Source organism: Vitis riparia, chromosome 3, assembly GCF_004353265.1.
Source record: "Vitis riparia cultivar Riparia Gloire de Montpellier isolate 1030 chromosome 3, EGFV_Vit.rip_1.0, whole genome shotgun sequence".
Lineage (NCBI taxonomy): Eukaryota > Viridiplantae > Streptophyta > Magnoliopsida > Vitales > Vitaceae > Vitis > Vitis riparia.
Window position 1 is genome coordinate 2,975,327 of NC_048433.1, and position 19,964 is coordinate 2,995,290.

At 40.6% G+C, this 19,964-nt stretch overlaps 2 protein-coding genes and 1 long non-coding RNA gene across 5 annotated transcripts; 1 reads left to right on the forward strand and 2 right to left on the reverse strand.

Moving 5' to 3' along the window:
• The first annotated feature begins 6 nt into the window (after positions 1-6).
• On the forward strand, positions 7-13,425 carry LOC117911120 (SUMO-activating enzyme subunit 2). 3 transcript variants are annotated; one of them, XM_034825317.1, is made up of 11 exons: positions 7-119; positions 210-299; positions 9,007-9,090; positions 9,177-9,395; positions 10,002-10,103; positions 10,418-10,876; positions 10,997-11,226; positions 11,884-11,977; positions 12,070-12,252; positions 12,361-12,458; positions 12,795-13,425. In XM_034825317.1, the coding sequence occupies exons 1-11, from the start codon at positions 87-89 to the stop codon at positions 13,105-13,107; spliced, it is 1,905 nt and encodes a 634-aa protein (XP_034681208.1). In that variant the 5' UTR covers positions 7-86; the 3' UTR covers positions 13,108-13,425. The 3 variants fall into 3 exon arrangements, with proteins under 3 accessions (XP_034681208.1, XP_034681210.1, XP_034681209.1); XM_034825319.1 differs by lacking the exons at positions 7-119; positions 210-299; positions 9,007-9,090 and having other exon boundaries at positions 9,259-9,395; positions 9,971-10,103; XM_034825318.1 differs by lacking the exons at positions 7-119; positions 210-299; positions 9,007-9,090; positions 9,177-9,395 and adding an exon at positions 9,431-9,785 and having other exon boundaries at positions 9,971-10,103.
• Positions 13,426-13,511: 86 nt separating this feature from the next.
• On the reverse strand, positions 13,512-14,743 carry LOC117911123. Its single transcript, XR_004650838.1, has 2 exons — positions 14,465-14,743; positions 13,512-14,361 (listed from the first exon to the last, which is right to left on the reverse strand). It is a non-coding gene; the product is annotated as an uncharacterized LOC117911123 (long non-coding RNA).
• A 1,110-nt stretch (positions 14,744-15,853) lies between these two features.
• On the reverse strand, positions 15,854-18,944 carry LOC117911118 (probable receptor-like protein kinase At4g39110). The gene has a single exon (XM_034825316.1). It carries the CDS (start codon positions 18,872-18,874, stop codon positions 16,259-16,261), a length of 2,616 nt encoding a protein of 871 aa, XP_034681207.1. The 5' UTR covers positions 18,875-18,944; the 3' UTR covers positions 15,854-16,258.
• Positions 18,945-19,964: the final 1,020 nt, after the last annotated feature.

Consider the following 19,964-nt stretch of genomic DNA (forward strand, 5'->3'; position numbering starts at 1 on the left):
ACCCAATAACTCTTTCTCACATCTCATGCCACAACATCCACCTTCCACTTCAACCTCAACTTCACCCATCTTCTGTCTCTCCTCCAATGGCCTCTCATCAACGCTCTCCTGCAATAAAGGTGCTCAAATCTTTCCAACAGTACTTCATAATTTCGTCCGTCCTTTTATTTTCTTGTATTTTTGGGTCTAAATTTTGAGTTTTTGTGCAGGGCGCGAAGGTTTTGATGGTAGGGGCGGGGGGAATAGGGTGCGAGCTTCTCAAGACTCTAGCCCTTTCTGGGTTTGAAGATATTCATATTGTAAGTGTGCCAGTTGGGTTCCTTGTTTTTTTTTCCTGATGAATTTGTTTTTGTTAATTAGGTTTTGGTAGCTTTTGTGTTTGTGGAGGGTTGCTAGGGTTTTTGTGAGATTTAGGGTTTAAAGACTGATTTAGTGTTCAGTTCGTTGTTTGGTGTGTTGGGTTTAGTGGTCATAAGGGTCTGTTTGACTATGGGAAAATTTTTTTTAATTGGATTTTGATGTTTCGCTTGGGTGCTGGAAAAATGTAGGAAGGTAAATGAAAGTAGATTCTTACCTTTTTTTTTCCCCTTTTGGGAACCTGAGAAAACCAGAACTTCAACTCAAATCAACCTAATTCAGCTATATGGTCTAGGTATTGGGCACGAAGATATACATATCTAAGCATTTCGGTTGGCTATTTAATGAATAAATTTTTATTAATTGGGTTTTAGTAATTTTCTATTGGTAGTCTGTTTGGGTTTTGTATGAATTTTAGGGTTTAAAGAGTGTGGCCTAGTGCTCAGTTGGAAGTTTTGTCGCCCAAGGGTCTGTTTGACTGTTAAGGGAGCCTTTGGTTTGTTAAGGCTTTCTCTGGGTGCTGGGGAAAGGTAGGAAAATAAGTCAAAGTGAGGTTTCAGGTATTTTTCCGAGACCTAAGAAACCAGGACCTCAATTTAACTAGAGCACTTAAGCTATTTTGTTTGGCATCTCAGTTTGAAATTATTCATACTGTATGCATTTTAGTTGGTTAAAGTAATGAATGAACTTTTGTTAATCGGGTTTAGTATGTTTAGTGTGTTGTAGGGTTCAAACAGTAATTTAGTGTTTGATTCAAAGTTTGATGTGCTGAGTTTGAAGTGTTTAGTTGTTCTTAAGGTTCTGTTAACCCTGGGAAAGTATTTTATGGGAAGTATTATGTTTTTAATTGTTGTGTTTGGGTGCTGGGTAAAGGTAGTAAAATAAATTTATTCCAAGAGGAAACCAGAACCTCAACCAAACTCAGCGTACTTCAGCTAGTTGGTCTAGGTATTGGATTCCATCATATTCAAATTATACAATTATCATTTTGTTAATTTAATGAATTAATTTTTATTAATTGAGCTTTGGCAATTTTGTATTAAACTGATTTGCCAGGATTTTTTTTTAGAGTTTTAGGGTTTAAACAGTGTGATTTAATGTTTAAGTCCACGCTTGATGTTGGCTTGAAGGGCTTAGAGGTCCTAAGTGTGTGGTTTGACTCTATGGAAAAATGTCTTATGTGAAACTTTGGTTTGTTTAATGCTTTGTTTGGGCGCCAATAAAAGGTAGGAAGATAAATGAAATTCATATTGTAAGTATTGGATTTTTTACTTATTTGGAACCTGCGAAAACCAGAACCTAAATTCAACTACCTTAACTCAGCTATTTGGTTTAGGTAGATTTTCCCTTCTTTCTCTCACAGCCAGATTTGCATTGTAGATTTCTTTCCTTTCTCTAGAATTCATTGAATGATAATGAAAAGAGGGTTTTCAAATCATCAATCTCTTCCTTTCTCCATAAGTCACATGGCAATCCGAAAAGTTCTACTGCAAGGATGGAGTGAGTGCAATTCCTGATTTTATTTTTTGTTACCGGGTCAAACTTTTGTTTAAGATAATTCTCTTTTGAAAAGAATAAAATTTCAGAAATGGGAAGATGTGATACCATTGTTTTGGACATGGCTCTAGGATTAGAATTGTTTTTGGAACAGAGTTAAATTTGATAGTGACAGAAGCATGATAGTGATGGTGGAGGAATATGCTTTCATAGGCAATGGAGTGGTGATGGTCCAGGAGTGCTGACTACCTGTTGGAGAGGGGGTCAGGGTTTGGGGCAGTGGTTGTTTGGGTTGCTGGAGTAGGGGCTGTGGCAGTGGGCCCTTTTGGAAGAGAGGAGTGCTGAAAATATGACTGTGAAGTGGGGAGAATGTGGGGGTGCGAGAAGCAGTTGTTTGCTTGCTGGGTTAGGGATCATGGCTTTTAGCCCCTAGAAAGGCTGATATTGGGGTTGGCTTTGCAATGGTGTCAGACACAGAGAAGGCAAGGGTGCTAGTGCTATGAAATGTTAGAACAGTTGAGTATTGATATTTTGGAGGTTGTGGTAGAGTTCTAGAGGTGGTGAGTTGCTTGAGGTAGTGGTGAGATGTGGTGGCAACTAGGGAAGCAGTTGTGTGGACATGATATGTGGTTGATGTCAGTGATGCTATCTATGTGTTGTGGTGACAGCTGCTATGATATTGACATGTTCTTAGAGTTGGTAAGGGGCTTGTGGTTATGGCGGCTATGTCTTCTAGGAGCCCAAGCTATGGTAATGGTCTTAGCATAGGTTGTTTGAAGTGTTGCTTCTTAATGGTGATCAAAGTTTTAAAAGCGAAAGTGTGAGGCGAGTCGTAAGCCTTGAAGCGTTGAGGCATAAGCATTTTGAAACCCTAAATTTTATGATTAATAAATATGTAAAAATATAATATAAAATAAATTACATAAATAATTTTAAATAAATTGCATAATTATTTTAGAACATAAAAGAATTTTTTAAAATTAAATATTAGTGTTGAGAGAGAGAAAGAAGAAAGACCTTAATTCTCATTAATGTAATAATCTACTTACAATTGAGAAATATATATATATACAAGGCTAGGAGTCCTAACTACCATACATGTATCCTATATTAACAAGGAAAGGTTATACACTATAAATACATTATATTCAACACTCCCCCTCAAGCTGGAGCATATACGTCATATGCACCAAGCTTGTTACAAATATATTTAATCCTAGGACCTCTGAGAGATTTAGTGAAGATGTCAGCTAGTTGATCATTTGAATTAACAAAACTTGTAGCAACACATCCTGATGCGATCTTCTCTCTAATGAAATGACAGTCAACTTCAATATGTTTGGTCCTTTCATGAAAGACTGGATTGGATGCAATATGTAATGCGGCCTGGTTATCACATATGAGTTTCATCTGTTCATCCTTTCCAAATCTCAACTCTAGAAGAAGATGTCTTAACCATATGAGTTCACATGTTGCCAAAGCCATAGCTCGATACTCGGCTTCAGCGCTAGATCTGGCCACTACATCTTGTTTCTTACTCTTCCAAGATATTAGATTACCTCCAATAAAAACACAGTACCCTGAAGTGGAACGTCTATCTGTGGGTGAGCCAGCCCAATCTGCATCTGTGTAACCAACAACCTGAGTATGACCTCTGTTCTCGTACAACACACCTTGGCCTGGTGTACTTTTGATATATCGAAGAATGCGGATTACAGCATCCCAATGGCTATCACATGGTGACTGTAGGAATTGACTAACAACACTCACAGGAAAAGAAATGTCTGGACGAGTAATGGTGAGATAGTTCAATTTACCTACGAGCCGTCGATATCTCCCGGGGTCTCCTAAAGGCTCCCCCTGTCCTGGTACAAGTTTGACATTCGGATCCATAGGTGTGTCTACCGGTTTACAGTCTAACATACCAGTTTCTTCCAGGATGTCTAAAGCATACTTCCTTTGGGAAAGGACCACAGCAGAACTGGATTGAGCTATCTCAATTCCCAAGAAATACTTGAGTTTCCCCAAGTCTTTGGTCTGAAAGTGGGTAAAAAGGTGTTGCTTTAGTTTCTGAATACCATCCTGATCACTGCCTGTAATGACGATGTCGTCCACATAAACAACCAGATAAATACACTGCCCCAAAGAGTTATGATGATAGAAAACTGAATGGTCTGCTGTACTGCGAAGCATGCCAAACTCTTGAACAACAGAACTAAAATGGCTAAACCATACTCGAGGAGATTGTTTCAAGCCATATAGAGAACGGCGTAACCTGCATACTAAACCAGACTCCCCCTGAGCAACAAAACCTGGAGGTTGCTCCATATAAACTTCCTCGGCAAGATCACCATGAAGGAAGGCATTTTTAATATCCAATTAATAAAGAGGCCAAGAACACATGGCAGCCATGGAGAGAAGCAGACGGACAGAAGCAATCTTGGCAACCGGAGAGAATGTGTCACCATAATCAGAACCATAAACCTGAGTATAGCCTTTAGCAACTAAGCGGGCCTTAAGGCGATCAACCTGACCATCAGGACCAACCTTAACTGCGTAAACCCAACGACAGCCAACGGTAGATTTACCCGAGGGTAAAACAACAAGATCCCAAGTGCCATTAGAGTGCAGAGCAACCATTTCATCCACCATTGCCTGTCGCCAGCCTGGATGGGAAAGAGCTTCATGGGTGCTCTTTGGAAGAGAAACAGAGGATATAGCAGAAACAAAAGCAGAATAGGGTGAAGATAATCGATGATAACTCAAAAAATTGTAAATAAGATGAGGATTACGAGTAGAGCGAGTACCTTTCCGAACAACAATGGGTAAGTCATTAGGAGAAGGCAGAGCCGGGGTAGGTGAAGCCGAAGGGATAGGAAGTGAGTCAGCAGGTGCCTCAGCAAAAGGGAGAGGAGCAACGACACGAGAGCGACGATGATAAACCTGAAGTGGTCGAGGAGGCATAGCATCAGGTGGGGAGACAATGGGAATAGGCAAGACTTCAGAAACAGGAAGAGACTCAGAAGTGGTGGAAAAGAATGGTGAGTCCTCAAAGAAGGTGACATCGGCGGAGATAAAGTATCGATGAGTCTCAAGGGAATAACAACGATAACCCTTCTGAAGTCTGGAGTATCCCAAGAAGAGACACTTCATGGCTTTGGCGGAAAGCTTGTCCTGTCCAGGAGTGAGAATATGAACAAAGCAAGTACAGCCAAAGACACGAGGAGGAAGGAAATAAAGTGGTTGGTCAGGGAAGAGAAGGGAGTGAGGAATCTGATCATGTAAGACAGAGGAGGGCATACGATTAATCAAATAACAAGCGGTAAGAACAGCGTCCCCCCAAAAACGAAAAGGAACATTGCTATGGAGGAGGAAAGTACGAGCTGTCTCAACAAGATGTCGATTCTTGCGTTCAGCTACCCCATTTTGTTGAGGAGTATGAGCACAAGAAGACTGATGAAGAATCCCATGATGAGACATAAACGAAGTAAATGGGGCTGAAAAATATTCCCTGGCATTGTCACTGCGTAACACACGAATAGAAACATTGAACTGGGTTTGGATTTCAGCATAAAATTTTTGGAAAATAGAGAATAACTCAGCTCGATTTTTCATTAAAAATAACCAAGTACATCGAGAATAATCATCAATGAAAGTGACAAAATACTGAAATCCTAAAGTAGACGCAGTCCGACAAGGACCCCAAACATCAGTGTGGACAAGCTCAAAAGGAGACTTTGCCCGATTATTCAAACGCTTTGGGAACGAGACACGAGTATGTTTCCCAAGCTGACATGACTCACACGGAAGCGACGATAAAGTGGAAAAACGAGGGACCATCTTCTGGAACTTGGAGAGACTAGGGTGGCCCAGACGATTGTGAATGAGGAGAGGAGCATCAGTGGAAATGCAAACTGCAGGAGATGAATCCGAGGTGAGGTGATAGAGGCCTTGAGACTCACGTCCTATGCCAATCGTCTTCCCTGTACTCCGGTCCTGCAAGGTCACAAATTTATCAGAAAAGGTAATAGAGCAATTAAGAGTACGAGTGATTTTGCTGATGGAAATAAGATTAAAAGGACATTCAGGAGTATAAAGGACAGAAGTGAGAGGTAGAGAAGGCAGAGGAAGGGCCAAACCAATACCTTTAGCCACAGTTTGAGAACCATTAGCTAAGGTAACATTAGGTAAAGTAGAGGTAGTAGTAATAGAGGAGAAAAGATCCTTATTACCAGATAAGTGATCAGAAGCTCCAGAATCTAGAATCCAGGGTCCAAGAGAAGATGTGTGGGTAAGGCAGGCAGAGGCATTACCAGGCTGGGCAACAGAGGCAACAGAAGCCTGAGATGCGGAAGAGCTCGGAGCTTGAGGCAGCGGAGAATCAGAGGACTGGGCCACATGGGCAGTGCGAGGAGGTCGTCCATGTAACTGATAGCAACGATCGCGAGTGTGGCCAAGTTTATTGCAATAGGTGCAATGAGGACGTTGACCTCTACCTCGGGTACCACTACGGCCTCCTCGAGAGTTAGTTTGAGAAACTAACACAGAAGAATCTGAAGTGCTATCAAATGGCAAAGTCTGAGTGGAGGAGATACGGAGGAGGCGAGCAAACACATCATCCAAGGACGGAACTGATGAACTACCAAGAATCTGATCGCGGATAGGCTCAAGATCCGGACGGAGGCCAATAAGAGTAAGAACCATGAAGAACTTGTCAAGCTGTGTTTGTTGAGCCCCAACATCAGGAGTAAGAGGCATCACAGTCAAGAACTCCTCCTTAAGAGAGGCAATCTGGCCAATATAAGTAGATAGATCCAAGTCCTGTTGGCTGAGATGGACAATAGCAGAAGCCACCTTATAAAGACGCTGGATATCATTCGTATATAATCCTTTGGCCTGAGTCCAAAATTTAAAACAAGTTTTGTAGGCCCGAAGATGAAGAAGAATCTTGGGATCAACCGATTGCCATAATACACTACATAACTGTGCATCTATCTTCCTCCACTGTACGCGGTCAACCTTAGGGATATCTGCCTCCTGTGTAATCAAGTGATCCTCATATCCTTGACCCATAAACCAAAGTTCAACAGAGGCAGACCAGGAAAGATAATTGTCACTGCCAACCAATTTCTCCGAAGTAATCATAGGAGATCCAGATATAACAGCGGAAAAAATGGAATTTTTAGTAGTCATATCTACTTATCTGGAGAATGAAGTATGTTTGGATCGAAGAGAGCCCTAATACGGCTTCAGATTGCGGCGTGGCACCACCGAAAAAGGGAGACGGCCTCAGATCGCGGCGTGGTACCACCAGAAAGGTAGAAGAACACTTCCCAAGGCACGTGCAGGGATTGGAGTGGAGAAAAAGTAGTCGGAGCTTCGCCGGAAAGACTGTTTGGAGGGCCGACGGAGACAAAAATCCCCAAAAGAGGTACGTGCAGGGCTCGAATGGGAGAACCAGGGAGGTAGGGAGGCTGGTCGGCGTCAGGCGAGGCTGCTGGAGGAGGCGCGTCGCCGGTAAATCCCTCACGCGCCCTCACGCGCCGGCGCGTGAGATGCAGCCGCCGGACGGAAACGTGCGCGTGGGCGGCGCGTGGATGCTTTGTTGGTGCCGGTGCCTTCACAAAAGTTGTAGATCTCCTCCAGGCGCTCCTTCTGGTATGGTCGGTGTCGGAAAAATACGTCGCCGGAAAGTTCGCCGGAAAAGTTCACCGGCGGTGAGTTGTTTCTGTCGACGATCCGAATGACCGGAAAGTATTGGGAGATGGGGAAGGTGACCGGAATGAAACACGGTCACCGGAAGGTTTCTCGGAGTTGATGACACGGGAAACAGGAAAGAATTAGGTTTTCTTCCTTGGCTCTGATACCATGTTGAGAGAGAGAAAGAAGAAAGACCTTAATTCTCATTAATGTAATAATCTACTTACAATTGAGAAATATATATATATACAAGGCTAGGAGTCCTAACTACCATACATGTATCCTATATTAACAAGGAAAGGTTATACACTATAAATACATTATATTCAACAATTAGCATAACTAATTATTAAGATAAATATAAAGACCTAATTATTCATATAATTTTACAACTTTCCATTAGAAAAAAAGGAAAAAAAAAATGATGAAAGGTGAGAGTGGAAATTGGACACATTAGTAAGGGGAGGTAAGTGGTCATGTGGTCAAACTAAAAGCAATAAAACAAGATGTAAAAATGCGGTCATGGTGGAGAAGGTGTGGTGGTGGAGATCTAAAAACAATAAAATAATATCTTGGCGTCCTCCCCCCCTCCCCCCCACACCTCACCAAAAAAAAGGTCAGGTCGTGGTGGGGAAGGTGTGGATTGAGAAGAAAGTAGAAAGGATTAAGGAGAAAGGAAAGGGGTGAGACGGAGAAGGTCCCATCAGATGAGAGTGTGTTGCTGAAGTGAGAAGCCACGATTGTGAGGTAAAGGTTTCACAAATCTAGGATTAGGGTTTTTCTTCCATTTCCTGTTTCTATTCTCAAGTCTCACTCACTCTCTATGGTATTTTCGTGTTAAAATGATGGTATCTTCTTCAAGTTTTGTTTTTTAACATGACCACCTGAGTTACAAAGGTCCACAGAGGTGTATGCCTCAATCCTGGGTGCATAAAAGGTGCATCCAATGCATGCCCTAGCCACACCTCACTGTGAAAGGCATACGCCTTTCTGGAGTTCCACTTTTTCTTCAACACCTCAAGGTGTTTTTGCCCTGCCTTGCCCTGAAGCCACACCTCACTGTGAAAGGTGTACGCCTTTCTAGAGTTTCACTTTTTTCGTCAATGCCTCAAGTTGTTTTTGTCACGCCTCACCCTGAGGTGCGCCTGAAAAATGCCTTTGAAAACCTTGATGGCGGTATCATGTTTTACTTATTAGCTAGCATTTCTAGTTACAAAGCCTATCCATTTGATCTTCCCAACTCCCTAAAGGAATTTTTCTTTTTTGGAGTAGCATTTGAAAATATATTGTTCTCCATTTCCTGTGACATCACCTTGTCAATGCGGGTTTAAGTATGATGCTGTGGAATTTTCTTTAGTTTGTGCTACAAATGTACTGTTGCACACTGTTCTTTCTTTGAGTTTTTGCTTCGTCTTTATGATTATTAATCTGTTTGTTGGTATCCATATGCAGATTGACATGGACACTATAGAAGTGAGTAACCTTAATAGACAGTTTTTATTTCGGCAATCGCATGTTGGGCAATCCAAGGCCAAGGTGAGTATATTTATTTGCACTTTTTGTCCTCAGCTTGCATGGGAGCTTTTCTGGTGTACAATCTATTTCATCAATTTATCAATTAGGTTGCTCGGGATGCAGTCTTAAGATTTAGGCCTCATATAAGCATTACGTCATATCATGCAAATGTCAAGGACCCTGACTTCAATGTGGACTTCTTTAAGCAATTTAATGTTGTTCTCAATGGTCTTGACAATTTAGACGCGAGGCGACATGTGAACCGCCTTTGCTTGGCATCTGATGTACCTTTGGTTGAAAGTGGAACAACTGGGTTCCTTGGACAGGTGATGATATGCTCTTGTTAGTTGTTTCTTTGAATTATTTATTCTTAATGGAATCAAAATTATTTATGTTGATTGAGTATGCATAATGTTGATTATGAATGCATGCATATTTGATTATGGAGATCTGTATATAAATTTTCAGCTTAATATATATACATACATACGCACATACACAAATACACATATACATACATATATGCGTGTGAACTGCTGTTTGTAAAAAAGGGAAATTTTTTTTCTGTTATTTTGTCTACCAATAAGTTACCAAAGAGCTAACAGATAGTTTGGAGATCAGGACGCATTTTTAAGATCAAAGCTTCCTCAGCAGTTGGCTATGAATTACATCTATAACATTCATTTCTTCTGGATTTATTTCATAACATCAAAATTGTAAAATCTCCCTCCCTCCCTCTCTCTCTCTCTCTCTCTCTCTCTATATATATATATATATATATATATATACATGTCATCTAATTGTGCCAATTTAATTAATGGCTCTGCCATCCTTGTTTTCTACAAGCTTACATTTGTGATATGGCATATTATGTACTGATATGTGTATATGGTTCTTATAGTGATTTTATTTGGCCAACTTATGGGAAGCAGGTTACTGTACATGTGAAGGGTAAAACAGAGTGCTATGAGTGCCAGCCAAAACCCACTCCAAAGACATATCCCGTCTGTACTATTACTAGTACCCCATCCAAGGTACTGTAATGCAAGTTGTTTTATTTGGAAGTTTGAATCTTTTGATTGACAATATTTTATTGTGAATGAAAGCCTTTACTTTTCACCAGAAAGTACATGGAAACTTGCATTTTCACTTCCTGTAATGTCATGGTCACTGATGATCATTTTGGGGGTTCATTTCATGAACATGAAGGCAAAATATATTAAAAGATAATTTTAAATGGAGGTGGTTCAAAGTAGGAAATATGATGCTTGATTCACATTATAATTGTCAAGTCAACTTTTGCTCAACATTAGCCCCAAGTTTATGATGATTGTTTGTACTTTTGCAGTTTGTACATTGCATCGTATGGGCAAAAGACCTACTTTTTGCGAAGTTATTTGGAGACAAGAATCAGGAAAATGACCTAAATGTGCGTTCTAGTGATGCTGCCAGCTCATCACAGCAAGCAGAGGATGTTTTTGAACGTCAAAATGATGAAGGCATTGATGAATATGCAAAGCGAATATATGATCATGTGTTTGGTTATAACATTGGAGTTGCTTTATCTAATGAAGAGACTTGGAAAAACCGTAATAGACCAAAGCCCTTATATAGCAGAGATGTCTTTCCTGAGGAACCAAGTCAACAGAATGGAAATATGGATAAAAATTGTGCAACTGATGATCCATTATCAGTGTCTGCCATGGCATCTCTGGGTCTGAAGAATCCACAGGATATATGGAGCCTCCTAGAAAATTCAAGAATCTTTCTTGAGGCTCTCAAACTATTTTTTGGGAAGAGAGAGAAGGTTTGTCCAGTTCCCCATGCTTTTGAAGAAGGTTGAATTCAGCCATTGGATTTCTCTCAATCGCTTACATTTTCTCTTTCTGATCAACACTGATGATCTGTTTATCAAATATTTTGTCAGGAGATCGGAAACCTGAGTTTCGATAAAGATGATCAGTTGGCTGTAGAATTTGTTACTGCTGCAGCGAATATCCGTGCTGCTTCTTTTGGGATTCCTCTGCATAGCCTTTTTGAAGCAAAAGGTATCGCTGGGAACATTGTGCACGCTGTTGCAACAACAAATGCTGTTATTGCTGGCTTGATTGTGATTGAGGCAATTAAGGTGCTGCAAAGGGATGCAAACAACTACAGGTATGCCCTATATTGTTCATCTATTCTACCTGTCTTTTTATTTCCAAGTGATTTTGATAAATTCTGAAAATTTCTCTGTATTTCATATTGTTAGGGATGGCAAGGAATTATTTCTGAAGTAGTTCTTGATGTGTATTAATGGCACTGTTTGTTGGTCTAGGGTAGTCTGTTTGCATTGAATACCGTTTACTTTGCATGTATTGCCCACTAGCACTTGCTTGTTGCTGTGCTGATGCTGCTGAAACTTGACAAGATGCTTGTATTAAGATTCTGAGCTCAATAAGTGGCTGATAGTGTGAGCATCAACTTGAAAAGATGTATGACTTTTGACACTTATATAAAAAAGGAGAAAAAAAAGGCGTAAAGAATGGAAAAAAACCATCTTCCAAGGGCATGTATATTTTATTGGGTTTATTTAGCGCTAGTGGTCTGTTCCTTGTAGTGATGCTCAAATTTCCAAGATATATGCAACTTGCCAATACCATGATAAATCCCATTCATTATATTTCTTATTCATTTTTATTATTGTATTATTTTATTTTTAGTAAATTAGATTGAAAGGATTCTATTTCTAAAAGTAATTACAGTATGCCCTCCAAAGTTTCATTGTATTTCTTGGGGCAAATGTCCTCTGATCTGATCTGAATATCTACATAGGATGACATATTGTCTTGAGCATCCATCGAGAAAGATGCTTCTTATGCCAGTGGAACCATTTGAACCTAACAAATCCTGCTATGTTTGTTCTGAGGTATGTTTAATATCCTTTCCCCTGAATTTGTCCCAATAATATATTCTAGTCAATACCTATATTCTGATAACATGCAAAATGATTGCAAGTAGACACCTTTATTGCTCGAAGTTAATACTCACCGCTCAAAGTTACGGGACTTCGTTGAAAAGATTGTTAAGGCCAAGCTTGGCATGAATTGTCCATTGATTATGCATGGACCAGCTCTTCTTTATGAAGTTGGTGATGATCTTGATAAAGATATGGCAGTCAATTATGCTGCAAACCTTGAGAAGGTATATTTCTTCTTCTTTGTTTTATATGGTATTGATTTGCTTGGGACCTTCTGAAATCAATTAGCTGATTTACAATGTTGTTTATATGCTCTCCTTTTTCTTTATCAGGTGCTATCTGAGCTTCCTTCTCCAGTTACTGGTGGGACTATGCTCACAGTTGAAGACCTTCAACAGGAGTTCACATGCAATATTAATATTAAGCATAGGTTTGCCTTCACACTCAATTGAACTTCATTGTGTTTGAACTTCCATAGATATGTTAAAAGATCTGTCATTGCTCTCTCAAAGGATTAGAATAAAACAAATTTGGTGATATGATAGATTGTACATGTGTCACCCATTGAATATTTGAAGAATTTGGTTTGCAACTTCATACAAAATATATTTGTTTAGATCATACCACCTTCTTTTCTTAAACAAGGAAAAAAAGAGATAAACCCAGTTTGATATACCATGTGATAGGGCTGTTAACTATTATTTTGTTGCCAGTTTGCTATATTTGCTCCACTACATAAATTCCAAGCACATTTCCTTTTTCACAGAGAGGAATTTGATGAGGAGAAGGAGCCTGATGGCATGCTACTTTCTGGATGGACACAAGCTCCTAGAGTAGAAAAGGATGACAATAAGACTGTGGGCAATGGTGGGAGCAGTACATCAAATGCATCGTCTGCAATGCCAGTGGAGGCTGAAGAGGATGATGACATAGAGTTCGTTCCCACTGGGAAGAAAAGAAAAGTGGGTGAGATTTCCAAGGCCACCAATCCAAATATTTCTGATGTTGCTGATGATGATGTTCTTGTCATGCTTGATGGTGAGAATTTGGACATCAACAAGAAGAAAAAGTTGCAATAGATCTTTGTTGGAGTTGGTTGTGGAGGGCTTCTCACACTCTAATTTTGTACCATTAGGAGAAAATGGTGATTCTTTTCTGCTCATAACTCTGGAATTGTCATTTTTAGGCGCCAAACTTTAGTCTTTTGCTTAAGTTAGATACAAGTAATTGTTTTTTGCCACTTATTGTTCCAAAGTGTAGCAACAATGTGTATTCTTCCTAACCTAATTTAATAGGGTCAGTGTGACTAGAATTTGAATGTTATAATGTGTTGGAAACACTTGTAAGCTGATTGGAAATCAGTGAATGAACTAATGGTGTTAGATTTGTGCAAGCTACTCATCAGAGCTGTTTTCGAACAATGAACTTGAAGGGGAACCATTCCCAAATCTTTCTATCCCATACACCAAAGCATTAATCCAGGTTATCTAAATTGTTCCATATCATCAAGTAGCCTGCAAGATATAATTTCACTTAATTTGAATCAATTTTTTTTTTTGGACTACTCAGTTGCAGGTCCCCACCCAGAACACCATATTTTGGAAAATAGGTTCGTATCTCTCTGATGAAAGGTAGTCTTGAGTTTCTTGCAGCCACGCCTGTTCCAGTGTTTCTGCTTGTTGAATTTGGGCTCTTATATTGTGATCGTGCTGCAGTGTTGGGAAAATCCCTTTGATGGTTCATGGGGTGTGGAACGATTATGTTAGGCTCCAGCATATGCATGTGCATTAGCCCTCCAAAGGGCACTCTCTAGGCTTTCCTGGCTTCAAATTTTGTTCTGAATTGCTGCTTTTACTCCCCTTTTATCCCCTGCTCTCAGATCTTGGCACTTCAAATCTAGCAGTTGAACTGGCTATGGAATTGGGTAATCTCATAAATTGTTCAATTGCTCATCATTTCAGATTCCTATTGACATTTACATTACCAAACAGTCTACCATGTTTTGATATGGAGCCAAAACTCCAAACTCTACTCATTCTCTTCTACATGGATCTATGTAGAATGATAAGAAACTCGCTAAAGATTTCTGATAGGGATTACATCCTTCCATTAATGCTCAAAGTTTCACACCCAAGCATGGTGTAGTGCATTGGGTGCCACCAGACACTCTTCCACATAGATATGGGGCAGCATGTATATCCTGTCTTTCTGAGTGTTTCTTCCTCTTCTTAGAAGCTGGATGTTCATTTTTCTTTAGATCTTCTAGGCAGTGAACGTCTGCTATGGATGTGAAGGATCTTGCCTTCCCGGAGTAATACCTCGACAACCCTCTCCTGCAAACCACAAATTCCAAAGGTTATATATCATTGAAAAAAATTACCCTTCCGCAGAAGGAATCAAACACTACACAAAAGGAAGGGAAACTTGTGTTCTTACTTCTGTGGAAGATTGGTCCTCAGTGCACCCATGTCAAAACACAGGTTTTCGATTTCTTCTCCCATATCAAATGTATCAGACAGAAAATAGAGTACAATGACAGAACAGGGTGTTTGATCGTGAGGAATTATAGAAGAAGGTGTTTGGTTTTGCGGATTTATAGAGGAAGGAGTCTGCTGGTGAAGATTTATTTGAGTTTCAAAATGAAAAAAGAAAAACAGTTGGGGCTATAACCGTCAAGTGGGATGGTAATGGGGATAAGGGCTCCCGGCTCACACGTCATGGGATAGGAGTTGAGGCTTTGGGGTTTCTATAAAAGTGGGTTGGTTTGGAGCCTCTCAAAAGATTTGCGTCTATTGTTTTGGTTCTGAGGATAGACGCAGACACATCCACATCCTTATCTACACTCCCTCTTATTCATTCAACAGGCCTAACTTTTTTGAGGCATCCCACTTTGTGTCCCCACATCTATTCACAATCTATGTTCCAACTTTAGTCTTTCATTGATGAAGGAGAGAGCTCAGATGACCTCAACCATCCACTTGCACGCCCTTGATCCAATTGCCATCACTTTGTGCTCCATGAATTGAACCAGTTTCAGCTTGTTTTCGTTTGTATTTGACTCTTTGTCATGCCTTAGACAGACCCACTGCCTAGGTTGGGCACACAATGCTTTGAACCGGGACAAATTCGTGGCCTTTCCTGGCCACTTGTCCTGTGACATTGATCCATGGAGGACCATACAAGTTTTCTGGGATGCAAAAAGTGCCTCATTATGGAGCATGGGACACCCCACGCGCGCCACATTAGTCCATACCAGGATACAGCTTTCATATGCTAATTTAAGACCCCACAATTGTGACATCCTAGGCACTCATTCAATGACCATCATGGGCAATTCATATAGTTATAGATAACACCGGTACAGCCATGATGGCAGGTGAATGTTTGGCAGCAATGGCTGACCCTGGTCCAAGTTGGGTCAGGGTCAGAATCTCATATCCGCATACTAGTTCTACTTGGGTCCTAGTTGAACAATCCAAGTTGGGGATACATGAACACTAGTTGGGTGGAATTTTAGTTTAATTGTTGCCCCCAATGATCTAAAACAATTTCAACATTTCTGGTTTCAATCTTATTCTTAATTCATGTAATTCATATCAAGGTTGGATGCGTTTAGCTCATAACCATTCTATCAGTATGGCTGTATATATGGGTGGAAAGTGAAATTAATCAGAACATTTCTCTTCATATTTTACATCATTCATGGTTGATTTTAGTATGGTTCTCTTTTACTGCAGCTTGCAGGAGGATGATTCATAATTTCAAAGAACTTAGTTTAAGGGTCTAATGGAATATGGATTGCAAACTGATAGGCTCTCACATAATGTAAATGATGTATAAGATTAAATGAGTAATATAGATATGCTTGTTACACCCATCCGTATTAGTACATCAATCATACCAAATAAGCAAATGACACAGTTCAACTTGGACCAAGAACAAGATAGTACCCCAGGAGAGAAGAGACAGAAAGGAGAGAGTGAGAGAGGAGGAAGAAGAGAGAAAGCTGAAAAACAAAGTGAAGGGAAAGAGCATACAGCAGTGCAGATTATTATGTAAGATGAGATGAGAAACGCCAACCCGCAGACCTTGGAAATGCTAACTATGTTACATTCATGAAGTAGTGGTAAAGCCACCATGACTACACATGAATAAGGATCCCCCACAGGATGCTCAAAATTATAATGATCTAAACGATGGTTCAATTAGTCAACCATATTTAGGATTTTTTTATCTACCACTGAGCCCAGAAAATTGGGCAAACATTGCAGTTCCTGAGTGCTCATCAATGACCTGAACTTCAGCTGGATTTTTACTCTCTTCTGGTGAGGACAGTGGGCGATTATCGGCTGTGGAAGTAGGAGGAACTACTGCAGGAGCAGGGGCGGCAGACAGTTTGCTTTCTTCCTCGGCCTTTCCTTGTAGTGAAGCCTCTTGTAGCTGCAAAGCATACTCCAAGTTCCACAGGACATCTCCCATGGAAGGTCTGTCAACACCATGATCAGCCAGGCACTTCTCTGCGGCCTCAGCAAACTTTTTCATTGATTCAGGATTGATGGTGCCTGCCAGAAGGGGGTCGATGATCTTGTCCAGCAAGCCCTTCCTCTTCCACTGCATTGCCCATTCAGCCAGGTTCACTTGCTCTCTTGGGAGTTGTGGGTTGATGGCAGGCCTTGCACACAATGCCTCTAGCAACACTACCCCAAATGAATACACATCAGACTTGTCTGTCAACTGCTGCCTCCTGAAATACTCTGGGTCCAGATACCCGAAGCTCCCCTTCACTGCTGTGCTCACATGGCCCTGCTCCATGGTGGGTGCATTTTTGGACAGCCCAAAATCAGCAACCTTAGCAATGAAGTTGTCATCAAGCAAAATGTTTGTTGTCTTAACGTCTCTATGGATGATCCCTTGTGCTGCACCAGTGTGAAGGTAATGAAGGCCGCGAGCCGCCCCGATACAGATCTCCAGCCTCTGCTTCCATGACAATGAAGCCAAGTTCTTCCCATACAAATGATCCCTGAAAGGTCCATTGGACATGTACTCATACACCAGTATCATCTCTGAGTTTTCATCACAGTACCCAATCAGTGACACCAAGTGCCTGTGTCTGAGCTTTGACAACATCTGAATTTCTGTCTGGAACTCTGTGATACCTTGCTCTGATTGCGGGTTTCCTCTCTTGACAGCAACTTTGGTCCCATCATCGATCTCTCCCAGGTAGACATTGCCGAACCCACCAACTCCTATAATTGCATTTGAATCAAAGTTCTTAGTTGCTTCCTGTAATTCAGTGAATGAGAAGTATCGACCTAGGCCTAGAGTAGATGAGTAGAAGCCGCTCTTATGAGACCCCAATGAGTTCTTGCTTGTCATGAAGCTGGTGTCTCCGGCATGAAGCGGGAGCAACCATGAAGAAAAGCTGTTCCTCTTTTCCCAGTCATGAGGCCTTCTCTGCCACTTAATCACCATGGCACCAAGCCCCACAAAGGCTCCAAACATCATGGCAAACCCGACGGCAGCCACCGCGTTGCGGTTACTTGAAGTCTCCGCCTTAGACCCATCAACACCGAACTCTCCATCCAAACTATTCACTGAATTGCTCATCTTCAAGATCTCCAAACCGTTAATAATGGCGTTCACTGAACCAGTGTCCTGATTCATCGGACCAATCTGAACAGTGAGCTGATCAGACAGCAGGGAAGTATTCACAACAATATCTTTATAATAAGGAGTCGCCAAAGCAGATGTGATCGTGGACAAATCCAACCCAGAAATGGCCATCCTCCCATTGATATATACATTGAAGTAGAGATCATTGAGAGATTTGCTCACAATATCGCAGAAATGCATCCGGATAAGGTACCCAAATGAAGGATCAATGTTAAAGTTCCATGTTACATTGAAGTTTGGATTGGTAACCCGGGCATCCGCCATTTGAATAGCTGAGGCATACACCAGTTGGGGTGCAATCAGCGGGGACTCGCCCTCAGGGTAGGTGATGACGCTCGGAGAAACCGAAACGCTCTTAGCCAAGACATCGGACTTGAGGTATGGGTGATCAGACATCCACGTCCTCCCCAGTGTATCGTTCTGAGAATTGATCAAGGAGCCTCCCATGTTGAGCCTGTACACTACCTGGTATGAGTAGGAGGACAGCCCTGAAAAGTCCCCGACAGGGAAAAGAGCCGAGCCGGTATCCGTGATCAAGATGTCCGGAGCTGAAACCACCTCAATGGCATTGACGAACGCCACAGAATTCCTCATTGGGCTGAACTTGAGGGTGAAACGCTCATTGGTAACATTTACAAGGTACTCCTTGAGGACCCATTCAGTACTATTATCGAGATTGAAACTGTGGAGAAGAACCACCTGATCCGTCGACACTGAGAAAACAGCATGCTGGAGATCAAACTCAGTGTTGTTCATAGGAAAGAAATGAAGCCTAACCCAATGCCACCCTGGGCGGGACATGCGAAAGCTGTAAGTAGTATCCTCAACAAAGATCCTGGCCGTCAAGTATATAGGCGAAGGAACATCTGCAGATGGGACTGAGATTTGGATATCATCTTCAGAAGAAATGTAGGGGGCGGCCTGCTGATCAGTCTTGAATACTCTGCCGTCAGGGAGGGGGGAGGAGGTGGTGCCTCCGCAGTCAATGAGGTAGCTATCTTGTGGGGTGTAGGTGGAGGCTGGGGCAGCAGATGTGATGGTGAAGGTGCTGGCAAAGAAGACACAGAATAGACCCAGGAGGACAGTAGAGGCCGCCATTGATGAAAATGGCGACAAAGATGAGAATTCTGAAGGATTAATGTGAATTCCTCTATGTTTCTTTTCCATCTTCATCTCCCTCCTGGGTGAGGAGGAGGGTGAATTGAAAAAGAAGATAGAAAAAGAAAATTTGATGGTCTCTTTCTTCGTTTCTCCTCTGCAATGGTTTCTAAGTTAATGATTGGATTATAAGTGGTCATAGCCGGAAACAGCTATTTGCATTCCCAATAATAAGGCCATTTTTGTGGGATTGATTTTTGTTACACGACTGTTTATTTTGGCGCCTATACTTAGTAACTACCAACGGAATAACGGAAACAAACACTTATTTTCACAAGAAATGGTCAACACATCTTTCTTTTTCTTTCTTAATGATTTTGTGACAGGTTGGCTTTCATGACTATGGCCATTTTTTCTCTTGTAAATCAATATTTGCATATAATCTCTTTGCTGGAAATTGGTTATACTTTTAGTTAATGTTTGGAGCATGGAATAAAAAATAAGAATGAAAATGATTTTTCATGTAATTTTATAAGAGCTTTCTATTGGATCAATCTACCCTAATATGAATTTTGTTGAAAATATATTTCCCTTTTGCATAAGTACCTACATTCAGTCGTGTAGATATTATCTACTTTGAGTCCAATAGGGTACTTATGACTTTTAAAACGAGTCTATAAGATTAAGAAGAACTCATGCATATATAGTTTTAATAATTTTTTTTCCTATATGATGTAGGATATTATAAATACCCTTTATGTAAACATAACGTCCTCGTTGTGTTCTATAAAATTATGGACCTAAATAGACAAACACTCTTTATAGGACTAAACAAACCTACACACCAGAATCAAGGATGGATTCTGATATCATTTGTAAAAAATTATTTAGATCAAGTTTCTAGTCATAAAATAATTTGTTAATTTTAATTTTGATTTATGAATTGTGTTGATACGGTCCAATATTACTCACAATTTTAATTCTACTTAAATATCTATCTTTAACATAATAGATCAAATCATGTCAAAATAACCTCAAAATTTTGATTAGGGCGTTATTATGATATTTTTGGCCCTGCTGCCTTAAATTTGTTTTTTTTTTAAAATAAAAATAATTTATTATTATTTAAAAAAACATTGGTATGTGATTGGTTTTTAAAGAATAA

Coding starts and splice junctions, on each gene's coding strand:
- LOC117911120 (XM_034825317.1), top strand. CDS start 87: ATGGCCTCTCATCAACGCTCTCCTGCAATAAAG. Junction 300..9,006: donor GGTTTGAAGATATTCATATT/GTAAGTGTGCCA, acceptor ATCCATATGCAG/ATTGACATGGACACTATAGA. Junction 9,091..9,176: donor TTGGGCAATCCAAGGCCAAG/GTGAGTATATTT, acceptor TTTATCAATTAG/GTTGCTCGGGATGCAGTCTT.
- LOC117911118 (XM_034825316.1), bottom strand. CDS start 18,874: ATGAAGATGGAAAAGAAACATAGAGGAATTCACATTAATCCTTCAGAA.